This window comes from Orycteropus afer, unplaced genomic scaffold, assembly GCF_000298275.1.
Source record: "Orycteropus afer afer isolate SDZICR_OR568_19922 unplaced genomic scaffold, OryAfe1.0 scaffold00342, whole genome shotgun sequence".
Lineage (NCBI taxonomy): Eukaryota > Metazoa > Chordata > Mammalia > Tubulidentata > Orycteropodidae > Orycteropus > Orycteropus afer.
The window spans coordinates 1,202,571-1,218,495 of NW_006921929.1; the positions used below are offsets into that span (position 1 = coordinate 1,202,571).

The 15,925-nt window shown below is 37.7% G+C and overlaps 1 protein-coding gene across 1 annotated transcript in view; it reads right to left on the reverse strand.

Annotated features, from left to right (window-relative positions):
• The window catches only part of THSD7B (thrombospondin type 1 domain containing 7B), a 1,104,189-nt gene that overhangs the window by 782,325 nt on the left and 305,939 nt on the right, over positions 1-15,925 (reverse strand). Inside the window, exon 4 of the mRNA XM_042782491.1 lies at positions 3,497-3,666. Coding sequence (XP_042638425.1) covers positions 3,497-3,666 — 170 coding nt within the window. The remainder of the gene's footprint in view (positions 1-3,496; positions 3,667-15,925) is intronic.

Consider the following 15,925-nt stretch of genomic DNA (forward strand, 5'->3'; position numbering starts at 1 on the left):
AAGTACTCCTCTATATTTTCAATTTTTGTATACACTATTTAATACATCACAGGAATACTGCACAAAAGCAAATCAGGTAAATATTCCATGGGTGTATACTATTCCTCCAAACCAAAAGGAAAAAAACCAAACTCACTGCCATCGAGACAATTCCAACTCATGGCAACCCCCATTGGGTTTCCAAGGTTGCAAATCTTTATGGAAGCAGATGACCCCATCTCTCTTCCACAGAGCGATGAGTGGGTTTGAACCACTGATCTTTTGATTAGTAGCTTAATACCTTAACCACTACACCACCAAAGCTCCTTATACTATTCCTCCAGTCACCATAAATTGAAGTTGATGGGAATGGGACATCCACAAGAATAAGTCAATAACAGAAATGCATCCAAGTCAGGTTTTAGGCTCAGCATCCAGCCTTGGTCATAAGCCTTAGGGCCCTTGAAAGATAAATAGCATTCTTAGTCTTTCGTTCTGGAGTCTAGAGTGTCTATTGCATTCAATTACATAAGGGATTCATGGAAACACCTTTGCTTCTTTTCCATGATTGTGGGTTCCTCTAACATCAGGTTCTTGGGATACAAAGCAGGTAACTCTCAGTGGATAGTAGGATTTTTGTAGGAAAGAAAAGTCAAGCAATTCCACTCTAGAGGGTGGCTAAAGTATCCTTGAGTCCATGAAAAAATTAACATTGTAGGGAAAAGTCAAGAGCATTGTGACTGACAAAGAAGTCTCCAAATTCAATGCTATTAAAAAGCCTTCTCCCACCAAAATCTAACATATCTATAATAAAAATAAAAGAAGCTGATGTTCACAGAAACTGAAATGCAATAAATGTCACTAGTTGTGGTCTTTATTACTGAATTAACAGAAATGGCTAGGAATATTTATATTCTGCCTCCTTAGTTGCTTACTCATTGGTTCCTTAAGGGCTGTTTATGCACAAGAAGACAGATCAGGGGGAAGGAGTGCATGGAGGGATGGACACAGGGAAGAAGTGACTATTGGGAGGAAGTGGGCGGGGAGCTGTTGCATTGTGGTAAATTGTAGTGAATGTCATGAGACAAAGTGTATGTGAACTGCTGTACGGAAAGTGAGTTTGCTCTGTAAAGTTTTACCCAAATCACAATAAAAAAAAATATAAAAATATATCTAAAAAAACAATAAAATTAAAGCATTTATTAAAAAAAAATGAAAGTAATGATTGAACAAACCTGCTAGATCACTTGCATACAAGAACAAAATAAAGCCTTTGATGATGACTACAAAGGAAAGTAGCAAGTTATACTGTGCTTTACTGCAACTGTGACTGTGCTATACTAGGCAACATAATTTTAATCACTGTATTTAGTTAGATACAAAAGTACAGTGTAGTATTACCCTTCTATGTGTTTACATCTTGGCCTCATATGTAGGCCCTCCCTGAGAACTGGGCTGCCAGGCTTAGTGCTTTCTAAGTACTTTTCTGTTTCCATGAGAACTCAGGTATTAATGTGGAAGGGTGTCTTGATCTAAGCATGTTTTATCTTCTTTGGATGCTTAAAGATGATCATTATCAGGGCTGAGTGGTATAACAAATGAATCTGCATTTAATAGTCCTCCTCTATTTCAACCCATCTCCCAATGTAACATTGAATCCCCAACTCTAAAACACCATCCTTCCAACTTTCTAACTTCCACCTTCCTGCCTCTGTATGTTCCCATTCAGAAAGCTAGAAAAGCTTAAAAGCTGATAAAATTTTAGAACAAAGTTATCCATAAGAAAAGTTATTTTTATCAAAGAAACTTTAGGAAGATGAAAATATCAACAGAACATTAAACATTGAAGCTGAAAATAGGTAGGTATTAAAATATCAATTCTACAAAATTTTGATTTATGTGTTGATTCCAGAAGATGCTTACTACAGAAAGTAGTAGAAGGGAAGACAAAGAAGGGAAGATCACCAATGTTTGAAAAAAATAGTCTAAAGCTTTTGATCTAAATTCTGTTCCTCCTAATTCAGAAGAGTAAGCATAGTCATTTTCTGTCCTAGAGCAGAAAGTGTGCAAACTGTCATTTTCCAAAGGCAAAAACAGAGAACAAAGAAAAGCTATTGTTACTTAAAATATCTCTAGCTTTGTAAATGTAGCCTTCTGACTTCATTTGTGGAAGCAAAATGCTAAGGAGTCTGTAAAGTTTTGACTTTTAATCAAAAGATTTATCATCTAAGGCTATCATCACAGATGTCTCTGGAAGTCTGAGAGGCCATGTCACAAAAAAGGTACCTGGTATGAAGACTTTCACAGAATAAAATGAAGGCATAATATTGCAAGAGTTTGCAGCATTCCCTCTTTATCAAAGCCCACAGCAGAGAACGTATAGTTGGCAGACCCAAGGAAGCATTTCCACCTTAATTATTTCTGCAGGAAGGAGGTGTGGTAGTGCAGTGGCTAAAGCATTTGGCTGGTAACCAAAAGGTCAATGGTTCAAACCCATCAGCAATTCCATGGGAGAAAAAAAGTAGCAGTCTGCTTCTGTAAAGATTTATAGCCTCAGAAACCCTATAGGGCTGTTCTACTATGTTCTATATGGCCGCTATGAGTCAGAATTGACTCGATGGCAGTAGGTTTGTTTTCTCTGTTCCTTCTGCAGGGTTTTTTTCTGGGTTCTCTAATATGGCTGGAAGAGACCACATATTCCTCTAGAGTGGAAGTGGTGTTCAGTCTTGGCTTTTCAAACAATTGACTTACATAAATCTGGGTAAGTTTTTCACTCTCTATATGTTACCACTTTCCCACATCCTGAAACAAATGGAATAGTTCTGGGTGGTACTTGCCTAATGGAGACCTTAACATGGAGAAAGTTTCTTGTTCTTAAATAACATTTGGAAATAAAATGACAGACTCTTGACATTTGATATTGTAGAAATTGTCACATGCACAAATTAACACACATACAAAAAAAAATACTTTGAAAAAATAAAAAAAATAATGCTATTTATTCACTCTTTACTGAGTTACTCCAGCTTACTAGCCCCTTAACTTGTAGTATTCAATTCGTGCTACAAAACTGAGGTATATTTTTGCATTAAACTTCCACAAAGAGGTGTCCTCCAGTCGATTAAGATGTGTAGTTGACCTATAGAATGGAGTAGAATTGCCCCATAAGGTTTCCAAGTCTGTAATCTTTGCAGAAGCGAAGTGCTCTATATTTTTCCTGTGGAGCAGCTGATGGGTTTGTACCTCCAACCTTTAGGTTAGTAGCTGAGCATTTAACTTTTGCATCATCAGAGATCCTTAAATACCCTTTAAGGCAAGTATTATTATTGTTAATACTAGTTTAACTATTCCAAGTTACTGCTACTAGCAAAATTTAGGAGTATTGTGCAAGCAGTGGACAAAACAAAAACATTCCTGAGGGTTTGTCATTAATAAATGAATAAATATTGGAGGATGATGTGGGAGGTGATTTCCCTTGAAACCAGCAGCACCATCTGTCCCAGAACTGGCTGCCTACCTTCTTTGGCCCTCTGTGCAGAGGAGGCTGGTATGCTCTGGGCACAGTACACCTCCCGGGTCTGGATGCCACCACCACAGACAGATCCCGTCGCATGCCAGTGGGGGTCCTGCTGCTCAAGGAGGAGAGAGACTTGGCATTCTCTCCATTCAGAGGTCCTCCAGGAATACCTGTTTGGGTTTGATTGATTTAAAGAAGTGAGGAAAATGTAAAATTCAAAAGAAAACTTAAAACATGACATTAAAAATGTGTAATAATCTCTCTTTCTGGGACCAATTCAAAGTCTACTGGCTTTGAATTAATGCTGTTACTGAATTAATGCCAGACAAAGACTTTGTATTAATGTTGTTAAACAACAAAGGCTTTGAATTAATGTTGTTGTTGTTGTTGTTAATATCCAAGTTGGCCCCTGAGTCACGGTGAGTCCATGCACAATAAAACAAAGTGCTGCCTCTTCCTGTGACATCCCCATGACTGGTTGTAGATTGGAGTTTTGTGATCCATAAAGGATTCCTTGGCTGATTTCCAGATGTCGATTACCAGGCCTTTCTTCCTACTCTATCTTGCTCTGAAAGTTCTACTGAAACCGATCCAACATCACAGAAACACATAAGTCCCCACTGACAGACAGGTGGTGGCTGTGCATGAGGTATACTGGCCAGGAATCAAACTTGGGTCTTCCATGTGGAAGGTGAGAATTCTACAACTGAGCCCCTGCATTCTGCTCGGAACCAGTTGCTGTTGAGTCAATTTTAACTCTTGATGGCCCCATGTGTGTCACAGTAGAAACATATTTCACAGGCTTTTCAATGTCTGATTTTTCAGAGGTAAATCGCCAGGCTTTTCTTCCAAGGTGCCTCAATGAAGTGAACTCAAGTGTCCAACTTTTCATTTAGCAGCCAAGCATGTAATGGTATATAACACTCAAGAACTAAAAGAAGAGCTCTCTGAATTACTGACAATTCTGGGGAGAATAGTTCTATTCTGATGTACACAGGATTGCCACAAGTCAAAATCAAATAGACGGGCCTGGTGGATTTTGAATTACCAACCAAAAAAATAATGGCTGTGGAGCTGGATTCCACTTCAAATCAAATAAGCCTAACACATAGAAGCTCAATTTGTTATATTTCACATTACAAACTACTGGATGGCCCTGTGTGAAAGTAGGCCTTCCTTTGTTAATTAGTAGGATAGAGTATGAATATACAAAGGTGTGAAGATATTATTTCAAATAAACAGAGATGACTTTCAAATTTTCAGTTTTGTTGATATAGTAATCTAGTTGTACCTATTTGACCTCTTGCCATTGAGATGAAGGTGTAGCTATTAAAAATGATCTAATACCACCCCACTATATTTAACTAAGGAGCACTTTTTTACATATGCAGCCATGCTGTTACATAAACTGAATTAGAAATACTTTGCTTTAGTTTATAACTGGTTAAGAAACATAATGACATTTAAGTCACAGTGTTTAATACACAGAAACTGAGTGTAGAGAAGATGATAAAAGGTGACATTATTTTGCTTTTATGCCCAGTTCCCAAAATCCAACAGCATAGTGTGAAGGATGATGTCAATGGTTGCTTATGCTTCCAGAAACCTGGGAATTTTTCAGGAGCTGGGTCTACTGGGAAGTAGCCTACAGATATTTTATTTGCTTACTTCTGTCACAATACTTGAGGGTGTAACCCCAATTTCATAAATTTATTTACAAATAATAATAATAATATAAAATACCCATATGAAATCTTTACAAGTTGGCATAAAGTGGGGTAAATTTTATTTTCAAACTAACACTTGTATTACATACATTTATGTGCCAAGAACTCTTCTAAATACTTTACACATATTAACTCATTTAATCCTCACAACAGACCTTCAAAGTAAGTACTATTCAATCTTCATTTTACAGAGAAGAAATTGAGTTACATCACTGATAAGCAGCAGAACTGGGATTCAAACCCAGTAGCCTGCCTCCAGCATCTGGGTGCCAAACCCCTGAGCTACACTCTACTGTTTCTTTAATTGCTAGTCTGTCCTGCTGATCAGAATGACATTAACTAATCTTTCAAGGCATCATGTGCACTTTGGGAGAAGTCAATCATTAATGACAGTGGATGTAAATCCATACTTCAGATAGGCTTCTTGGTAATGATACCTGACTAGAGTTGTGTCCCCCCTGATGGAACTGTCTGTGTGCTTTGAACAAGCAGGATGGGTGCCAGCATGGCCATTTTCCTTTGCTCCTCTTTGAGTGTTCCTTTATTATCTATTCACAAGTTCTTTGTAAAAATCTGTTGAAGCTACTTGTCTATTAGGTGATGGATAATTTATTTTAAAAAGAGTCCTGGTGGTGCAATAGTTAACAGAAAAGCTGGCAGTTTGAACTCAACTAGGGGCTCTACAGGAGAAAGACCTGGCATCTGCTCCTGTAGAGATTACAGCCTAGAAAACCCTGTGGGGCAGTTTCACTCTGTCACATGGGGTCACTATGAGTAAGCTGAAACCAATTGAATGGTATCAAACGACATGAAACACACTAATAGACACACACCCACACGTGCACACACATACTTGCAAACAAATAAAAAGGGAAAACATAGTGGAATTTGTACAAAGCTTGCAAAAACCAAAACAACTATTACAACAGTACATTCATTCCTAGAGAATTATTTCAGACAGAATGTCCTTTTGCAGGTTATTACAGCATTTCTCAAACCCACAGTATTAATACAACCTTACAGCATTCACACAAATACCAGCAGTCTTATTAACTTCTGGAGCAATAAACAAAACTAAGAACATTCTTGTATCTTCTGTCACATTTCAGATTTGAGGAAAAATGTCTCAGCTTTGTGATTGCTTAAAAGAAAAAAATCGGCAATAAAAATAAGCATATGGCCATACAAAAACTAGAGTAGCATCGAAATAAGTAACAGATAATCAGAAAATGAATTTCTAAGAATTCTAATATTGATCAAACTCCATCACAATGAATGTCATCATTACAAAGAGCTTGAAGACTGAGCATCGTTAATTTTTTGAAAACCCTATTGTAGAAAATGATTTAGAAAATTCTTTGTGATTTGTTGCAACATAATTGTTCTCTTAACCTAACTACTACACTTCTTTTTCACTTGACTTTCCAAGGCTTGAACATTATTCAGTAGGCTGGACAACAGTTTGAGGTACAGACTACAGGTCCTGCTTATGTTGGGTGAATATGGACAATAATAAATTTGTAATTCCCAAACTCACCACCTGTCTGTCTGTTTGTCATACTGTGGTGGCTTGTATGTTGCTATGATGTTGGAAGCTATGCCATTGTTTTTCAAATACCAGCAGGGTCACCCACAGTGGACAAGTTTCAGTGGAGTTTTCAGACTAGGATAGACTAGAGCAATAAGGCTGGTGATGTACTTCCAAAAATTAGCTAATGAAAATTTTATGGATCACAACAGAATACTGTGCAATAAAGTACTGGAAGATAAGCCCCCTAGGAGGATAACACTTTACAACAGCTTCAACAATGAGCACAATGTATCAATAATTATGAAGACGGCCCAGGACCAGGCATGTTTTGTTCTGTCATACAGAACATCACCATGAGTTGAAGCCTACTTAACAATGGCAACTAACAACAACTGCCAGATGCAAGGGATCAGGAGACATCCAGTTCTTCATTTCTCCAGAGACAGTTCTTCTCCAGAGGCGAAGCTCCAGAGCCTATCTCCTCACTCTGACAGAGCTTCACCGCATTCACTCAAGCAGGGCTCTTTTCTCTCATGTCCGTGTCTAAGGGCACAATAATAGGTCTGTATTCTAGGGAAAAATGCAATGTGATAGGGATATGTCAGGGTAAATTGATACCAGATTCCCATCTCAAACCTGCTTCTCCAATGGATTCACTAAAAGAAGAACTCTCTGGCTATTAGGCAAGAGGTGAGAAACAACCACTGACTATGATATTCCCACAATGTAGTTAGTGAATAAGATTGGGGGTCATGTGGTATCAAAAACAGGCAAGATCTCCAGTTCAACTAACCTGGTTTAACTCTGAAAATTGCCACTTACAAGCGATGTGATTTTGGCCCAGTTCTATTGTCTTATCTATAAAATGTGGGTAATAATACCAAACATTGAAACTGGCAGATAATAAATGCACATACATGTTCATTCCCTTTCTTCATATGTTCTTCTGCATAAATGGTTTGTTCCTTGCTGCCACAGAAAACACAAATACATGCACACACAAATACGATTCACATTTTATTTATGAGGATTTCATCAAAGGCCCTAATATTAGAGATTCCAGACTCTCCGTGGTCTATGTTCAGCCACTGAGGTTAAGCAAAGAGTATAAAAGAAATATAAAGTTCAGGCTTACAGGAAGTCATGGTAATTTGTCTGCTTATTGAAAAAGAATAAGCCATACTGTATAAGATGCTTTTTCAATTACTTTATCTCAACCCTACAAGAATTAGCAATGGAGGGGTTTTGAAGTCATTACAAAGAAAAATGAAAAGGAAAGTTGAATGACTATTGTTTTCTATAAAGTAACAAAAACGTGTTGGTAACTCTTTAACCAAAATCACCCAACTTTCATTCAATGGTAGAGGACATATTCTCTAAAGAAATGCAAGATATTTATCACTATTGCTATTGTTTACCACCCCAGAGAAAATATCAACCCAGCAAGAAGCACAGGAAAAAAGCAAACCAGTAAAGGGCTTCTCTCTTCCTTTTAAAAATGTTGGTCTTTTCATAGACTTTGTTCATCTCTCATTTTTTTTCAAAAGCCTTATCTATGTTTAGTCACAAATCACCCAGCATCCATAAAAACAGAAAATCTCAAACTCCACCAACCTGAGAAAGTGTCTCTAGGATCTGACAGAATAAGAAATCAAAGGAGTCCGCTCAGCTAAACGCTACTTATGTTCTCCTTTAGAAGTTGTTACAGTGATAGTTCTTCAGCCTTCAGAAAATGTGGCTTTGTGACTGCCTGGGACTATCTCTTTAATGGCTCACACTTGTGTCAAAGACCAAGCCTATTCAAACCCTATCTCTCAACTCCAATGCCTTTCAACTCCTTCTCATTCACACTCCAACTTAGGAGGGGAATATAGGAAGTCTCAAAGGTCAGGTCCTACCTTAGAAGGGTAAACGGCATTTTGAAATTGTCTGCCTTAAGTAGAGTAGATGGCCATAGAATGCAGGAAATAAATTAACCCTCATAGCTCCTTATCAATGTACGTGGGTAAGATTAACTTGCTTTATTGCAAAGAGTCTTAGCTGAACAGTATAGACAAAGCCTTAATTTATTTGAGCTTCCAGTATATCATGCTACATTTTCCAATTAACAATAGGAACAGTGCACATTTACTTCATACTTACTCTATGCCAGGTACTGTGCAAAGCACTGTATGTGCATTGCTTCATTTGATCCTCCCAACAATTCTCTGAGGAAAATATTATTTCCCATTTTATAGGCAAGAGAATTGGCATAGAGAATAAGTAATACTTCCAAGGTCACAAAGGTAAGTGAAAGAGCAGGATCCAAAGACAGGCTTAATTGATTCTAAAATATATATTCTTATTTCTTTTTCTAGTTGTGGTAAATATATATGTCACAAATATTTGCCATTTCAACAATCTTCACATGTATAAAAACCACCACCCACTGCCACTAAGTTGATTCCAACTTATATCAACCTCCATTAGGTTCCCAAGGATGTAAAGCTTTACCAGAGTAGATTGCCTCATCTTCCTCCTGACGGACAGCTGGGGGACTTGAATCACTGACCTTCAGGTTAGCAGCCTTACCCACTACACCATCAGAGCTCCTTCACATGTATAGTTTGGTGATATTACATTCACCAACCTGAGAAGTGTCTCTAGGATCTGACAGAGTAAGAAATCAAAGGAGTGTGAGCCATTAAAGAGAAGGTCCCTGGCAGTCACAAGGTGACAAAGTATTCAACCATCACACTTATCCATTTCCAAATTTTCCCATCACCTTTAACAGATGCTCAGTGATATGCTAATAAATTTTAAAAAATAAACAGCAAAACGCATGAAGCTTGGTAAGGGTGGTATGCAAAGCAAATTCATTCAACAATAGACTATCCAATTAACCATTATTATGAAAAATAAATGTTAGTCTCAGAGGAAATGTATTCTGGATCCAAACATAAATGCTCTCTCAGTAGGCTCTGTTGGTGATACTGTCAGTGGCAACTAACCAATAATATTTCACACTGCCAAAATAAAATTCTCTTCTAAACTCAAACACAAATATATACTTTGTGTAATATTTCATATTCAAATCTTTCTCTAATTTTACAACTTAATTATAACTTCATAATTACTGTACTTATGATCACCTAGGGTCAAATTTTAGAGTTTCAGGAGATATTGTTTTGCAGGTTAGAAAGAGAAACCAAATGTAAGCCAAATAAAGGAATTTCTAATTATGAATTTAGTTCCCATTAACATGTGCAGAATATCAATTTTTGGAGAGGAAACTTTCTCAAGACCCTTGAAGTAAAAATTCCCACATTACTCTCTGATCATTCTCAGTGTTAGGCAAACTTGCCATTCTTCCTCATGGAAACAATTTTGATATTCCTACTGTTAGTTAAAGAGCCATGTTGTTAGTCATTCTGGGCTCTCCAAACTTTTGAGGTAGGAACTGTTGGTAATTCAAATTGTGAATGCACAGAGGAAACAATGCCTAAAAGGAAATTTAACTAACATAAAGATAGGCAGGAGAGATTAAACCCAGAAAGGGGTTAAAAAGCAAGTATGACAAGAAAAAGAAATGAACCTTCACAATTGGTGAGTGAATTATCCACTCATACATGCCTTCATTCATTCTTTCTTTCAACAAGGAATGCGGATGCTCCAACTCTATACCAGGCAATATTCCAGCCAATAAGGAGCCTTGGTAGTGCAATCATTAAGTGCTTGGCTGCTAAGTGAAAGGCTGACAGTTTGAACCCACCAGTCACTTGACAGAAGAAAAGACCTGGTGATCTTCTCATATACAGATTACAGTCTAGGAAACATTTTGGGGCAGTTCTACTCTGTCATATAGGATCATTATGAGGCATAATCAACTTGATGGCACATAGAAACAATTCCAGCCGATAGAAATGCACAGTAGTGAACAAGACAAAGTTCCCGAACATGTGAAGATTACCTTCTGTTGGGGTAGACAGATACAAATGCATCAGTACACGAGAGAAATGAAAGGGAAAGCAATTTCAGTGCTATGAACAGAGATGATCTCTGAGCTAAATAAAATGAAGGAGTAAGCGTAACAAGAGTAGACAAGCAAGGAGTAGTCTACACAGATAAAACAGCACATTCAAAGATCCAGGGAGTGAGAGTGCTTGGCACTTTCCAGGGACAGTACAGAAACAAATCTGGTTGGGATGGGTGGCCAGGGAAAGAGTGATAGAAAATGTGGGCTTATATAGAACTTTGTAGACTGCGGGAGGAATCTCTGGGTGGTGCAAATGGTCAGTGCTCTCAGCTGCTAACTGAAAGGCTAGGAACCCAGGTTCCGGAGGTGCCCCAGAAGAAAAGCCTAGTGATCTACTTCTGAAAAATTAGCTATTAAAAATCGTGTGGAAGCAAAACAGAGTCCTATTCACCGTGAGTTGGAAATCAATTCAATGACAATTAAAAAAGGCTAGAGTAAGGATTGTGAGTGCTGGCCAAATATGTTTTGAAAACATTGGAGGGTTTTACAGAGAGGTAACATGATGATGGAACTTAAAACTTCCTAAGATCACCCTGCCTGCTGAAGGAAGAATAGCCTAGTGTGGAGCATGGGGATGGAAAGAGACAGACGAGTTTAGAAGCCTTTACTGGTCCAGGAGAGATGATGATAACTTCGATTGGGGCAGTCACAGTGAATGTGGTGAAAAGTGATCAGCTTGTGGATACATTTTGAAGGTGGAGACACTCTTCTAATAGATTAGATGTGGGATGGGAAAGGAAGAGACGCATGAAGGATGATTTTTTTTTTTTTTGGCTTGAGTATTTACACAATTTCTGGGCAGTGAATTCACAGGTGATACAGTCCAGGAAAAGGACAACAACCCAGACAGACATCAGAGCCACCACCCATTATAATTGTGAAGCTCAGAGTTTCTTTATTATCTTCTAAAATTTGCTTTCTGAATCTTTCTCCCCAGACCTGAAACTCATTACCCAATTACTTCATATTTTCTATATGGTTTAAGACTACTCTGAAAAAATGGACTAATGAATGTATTCTCATAAGGTAGAAGTACTTCACATCTAATATGTTTTCATTCCCAGGAAGTATTTGTAGAACAAAAGGAAAAAAAAAAAGATTCATTCAAAGAAAGGCCTCTTCTAATTGTGGAAATAATATGACCAACATAGATACAGGAGACATATTTTGGATTGGGGAAGCTTACTTGAGGCCTTGAAATTACTCATCTGAGTAACCAACTTGTATTCCAATAATAGTTGTAAAGCCTAAGGAATCCCATAATCAAACTATTCTCTGAATTGATGGGGGGATGGGAATGAAAAAGCAAGAAAGTCATTACTATGAAGCAATGAGTAGAGACATCCTAAATTAGAAAAGTAGGCAGAGTTGTGACTATTTTTAAAAGGTCTCCATGGTACTAATGTGACACAGAATGACTCAAATAGCAATAAGATGGCAGGACTATCACGGGTTTACAGCCACCTCTGCCCTTTAGTATCCATGCTTCATTACTTTCATAAGGTTTAGAAATGCTTACAAAATGTAATTTCTTTTCTCCTTATCCTAAAGGCTTAGATATAAAGCAAAGCAACATAGAATCACAAGTAATTCATGATGATAGACTGAAAGAATAATTACATTAGTTAATGATCATGTTTTGAGTATGCACGTACAGATTTGCAAACACCCTTAGAATCGAAACCCTAGTACAAGGTATTCAAATTAAATGCTCGTGTGTGTTAAAAACCAGTGTACCGCAGCATAACTAATTTATGATATGTCTGTTGTCCTTTTAAAGTTGTAAATGCATTTAGAAAAGAATTAACTTGTCATTTTTTCTGAACAGATGACCAAAATAAAGGGAACTGATCAAGCTTTACACATTTTATGTTCTAATTTTTTTTTTTATCATATAGAGTGAAACTATGGATTATGAAGAGCTACACTGAAGTGCAAAGCTCTTTACTCTTCAGCAGATGGCTTTGCTAGCCAAACTCTACATGTGTATTATTAATAGACTTTTATCGTTATGCATAGCACTTAGCAGTACATTAACTTTCTCACACTAAACAGGGAACAAAATCTTCAGTCCAGGAGGAACTTAAAATAAAATGCTGTAACAAAGATTCACAAAACTACATTTATCAGTAAAAAGATAGAGTCAATGATTTAGTTATCCAGCACTGCTACAAAAGAAATACCACAAGTGGGTGGCTTTAACAAACAGAAATTTATTCTCTTACAATTTAGGAGGCTAGAAGTCCAAATTCAGGGTACCAGCTCTAAGGGAAGACTTTTTCTCTCTGTCAGCTCTGAGGGAAGGTCTTTGACTCCTTTCAACATCTGTGAGCCCAGCATTCCTTGAAGATGTCTGTGTGTCTTCGCTTCAATCTTTCCCTTGGTTGAGGAAGTTCTCAGCATAGAGATCATGGATCTAATGGACATGCTCTTCTTTCTTGGTAGAACTGAGGTCCTTCTCTCCATTTATTGTGATGCTGCTCATTGCACCAGTTGTGAGGATTTTTGTTTTCTTTATATTGAGAAGTAATCCACATTGCAGACTGTATTCTTCAACCCTGATCAGTAAGTGCCTCAAGTCATCCTCACTTTCAGCAAGCAAAGTTGTATCATCTGTGTATCTCAGGTTGTTAACGATTCTTCCCCCAATTCTGATGCCACTTTTTTCTTCATATAGTCCAGGTTCTTGAATTATCTGCTCAGCATATAGGTTGAATAAGTGTAGGGAAAGGATACAACCCTGACACATTCCCTTCTTGATTTTAAACCATGTGGTGTCCCCTTGTCCCATTGGAATGACAGCCTCCTGGTCAAGGTACAGGTTCCTCATGAGTACAATCAAATGTTCAGGAATTCCCATTCTTCTCAATGTTATCCATAATTTGTCATGATCCACACAATCAAATGCCTTTGCATAGTCAATAAAACACAAGTAAACATCTTTCTGGTATTTTTTGCCTTGAGTCAAGATCCATCTGACAACAGCTACGATATCCCTTGTTCCACATCCTCTTCTGAATCCAGCTTGCACCTCTGGAAGTTCTCTGTTAATATACTGCTGCAACAGTTTTTGAATCATCTTCAATAAGATCTTACTTGTGTGCAATATTAATGATATTGTTTGATAATTTCCACATTCTGTGGAATCACCTTTCTTTGGAATGGGTACAAATATGCATCTCTTCCAGTCAGTTGGTCAGGTAGCTGTCTTCCAAATCTCTTGGCATAACTGAGTGAGTGCCTCCAATGGGGCATCCGTTTGTTGAAATATCTCAATCAGTATTCCATCAATTCCTGGAGCCTTGTTCTTCACCAATTCTCTCATTGCAGCTTCGACTTCCTCCTTCAGTAAGTACCTTTGGTTCTAGATCATATGCCACTCCCTGAAATGGGTGAAGATTGAGCAGTGCTTTTTGGTACAGTGACTCTGTGTATTCCTCCCATCTTCTCTTGATGTTTCCTGAATCATTCACTCTTTTGCCCATGGAATCTCTCAATATTGCAACTCGAGGCTTAAATTTTTTCTTCAATTCTTTCAGCTTGAGAAATGCCAAGCATGTTCTTCCCTTTTGGTTTCACACTCCAGGTCTTTTTACATTTCATTATAGTAATTGGTTTTGTCTGCTCAAGCTGCTCTTTGAAATCTTCTGTTCATCTCTTTTATCTTGTCATTTCTTCCATTTGCTTTAGCTACTCTCCACTCAAGGGCAAGTTTCAGAGTCTCTTCTGTCATCCATTTTGGTCTTCTCTTCTTTTCTCATCTTTTTAGTGATCTCTTGCTTTCTTCATGGATCATGTTCTTGACATGCTCCCACAATTCTTCTCATTTTCAGTCGTTGGTGTTCAATGCATCAAATCTATTTTTTAGATGATCTCTAAATTCAGGAAGGATATATTCAAGATCATATTTTGGCTTTCTTGGACTTGTTTTAATTGTCTTTAACTTCAAGTTGAACTTGCATACGAGCAGTTGATGCTCCTGGTCAGCTCCTGGTCTGGTTTTGGCTGAAGATATTGAGCTTTTCCACCACCTCCAGCCATAGATGTAGTCAATATGATTCCTATGTGTTCCATCTGGTGAAGTCCATGTGTAGAGCTGCCATTTGTGATGTTGAAAAAAGGTGTTTGCAATGAATAAGTCATTGGCCTTGCAAAATTCTACCATGCGAGTTCCAGCATTATTTCTGTCACCAAGGCCAAATTTTCCAACTACCGGTTATTCTTCTTTGTTTCCATTTTTGCATTCTAGTCACCAGTGATAATTAATACATCCTGATTGCATGTTCGGTCAATTTCAGACTGCAGAAGTTGATAAAAATCTTCAATTTCCTCATCTTTGGCTTTGGTGGTTGGTGCATAAATTTGAATAATAGTCATATTAATGGGTCTTCCTTGTAGGCATATGGATATTATCCTATCACTGACAGGATTGTACTTCAGGACACATCTTGAATCATCCTTTGTGATGATGAATGCCACACCATTCCTCTTCAAACTGTCATTCCCAGCATAGTAGATCATATGGTTGTCTGATTCAAAATGACCACAACCAGTCCATTTCAGCTCACTAATGCCGAGGATATCAATCTATATGCATTCCATTTCATTTTTGACAACTTCCAATTTTCCTAGATTCATAGTTCGTATATTCCATGTTCTGGTGATTAATGGATGTTTGCAGTTGTTTCTCCTCAATGTGAGTGATGCCACATCAACAAATGGAGGTCTTGAAAGCTTTACCTTATCCATATGAGTAAAGCTGGGTTTACTCTGATGATGCAGCTCTTTCCCAGTCCTGTTTTAAGTGTAAGCATGGAATAAAGTATCCTGTGCATAATATTATTCTGAAACTGCTCTGCATTTGAGCATACATTCATTCACCCATTCAATGTTTACCAAGCATTTACTATGAACCAGAGTATTTGGGTAGTGAAAATAATTAACAAATACACTTTTCAGCTAACCAAAAGATGGGTGGCTTGAGTCCATCCAGCAGAGCCTTGGAAGAAAGGTCTGGAGACTACTTCCCAAAACTTAGCCATTGAAAACTCTATAGAGCACAATTTTACTTTGGCACACAATCAACTTGATAGCAAATGGGAAAAGAAAAGAAATGAAAACAAGCAACAACAAAAGAAAATATGAGGCAGGTAGTG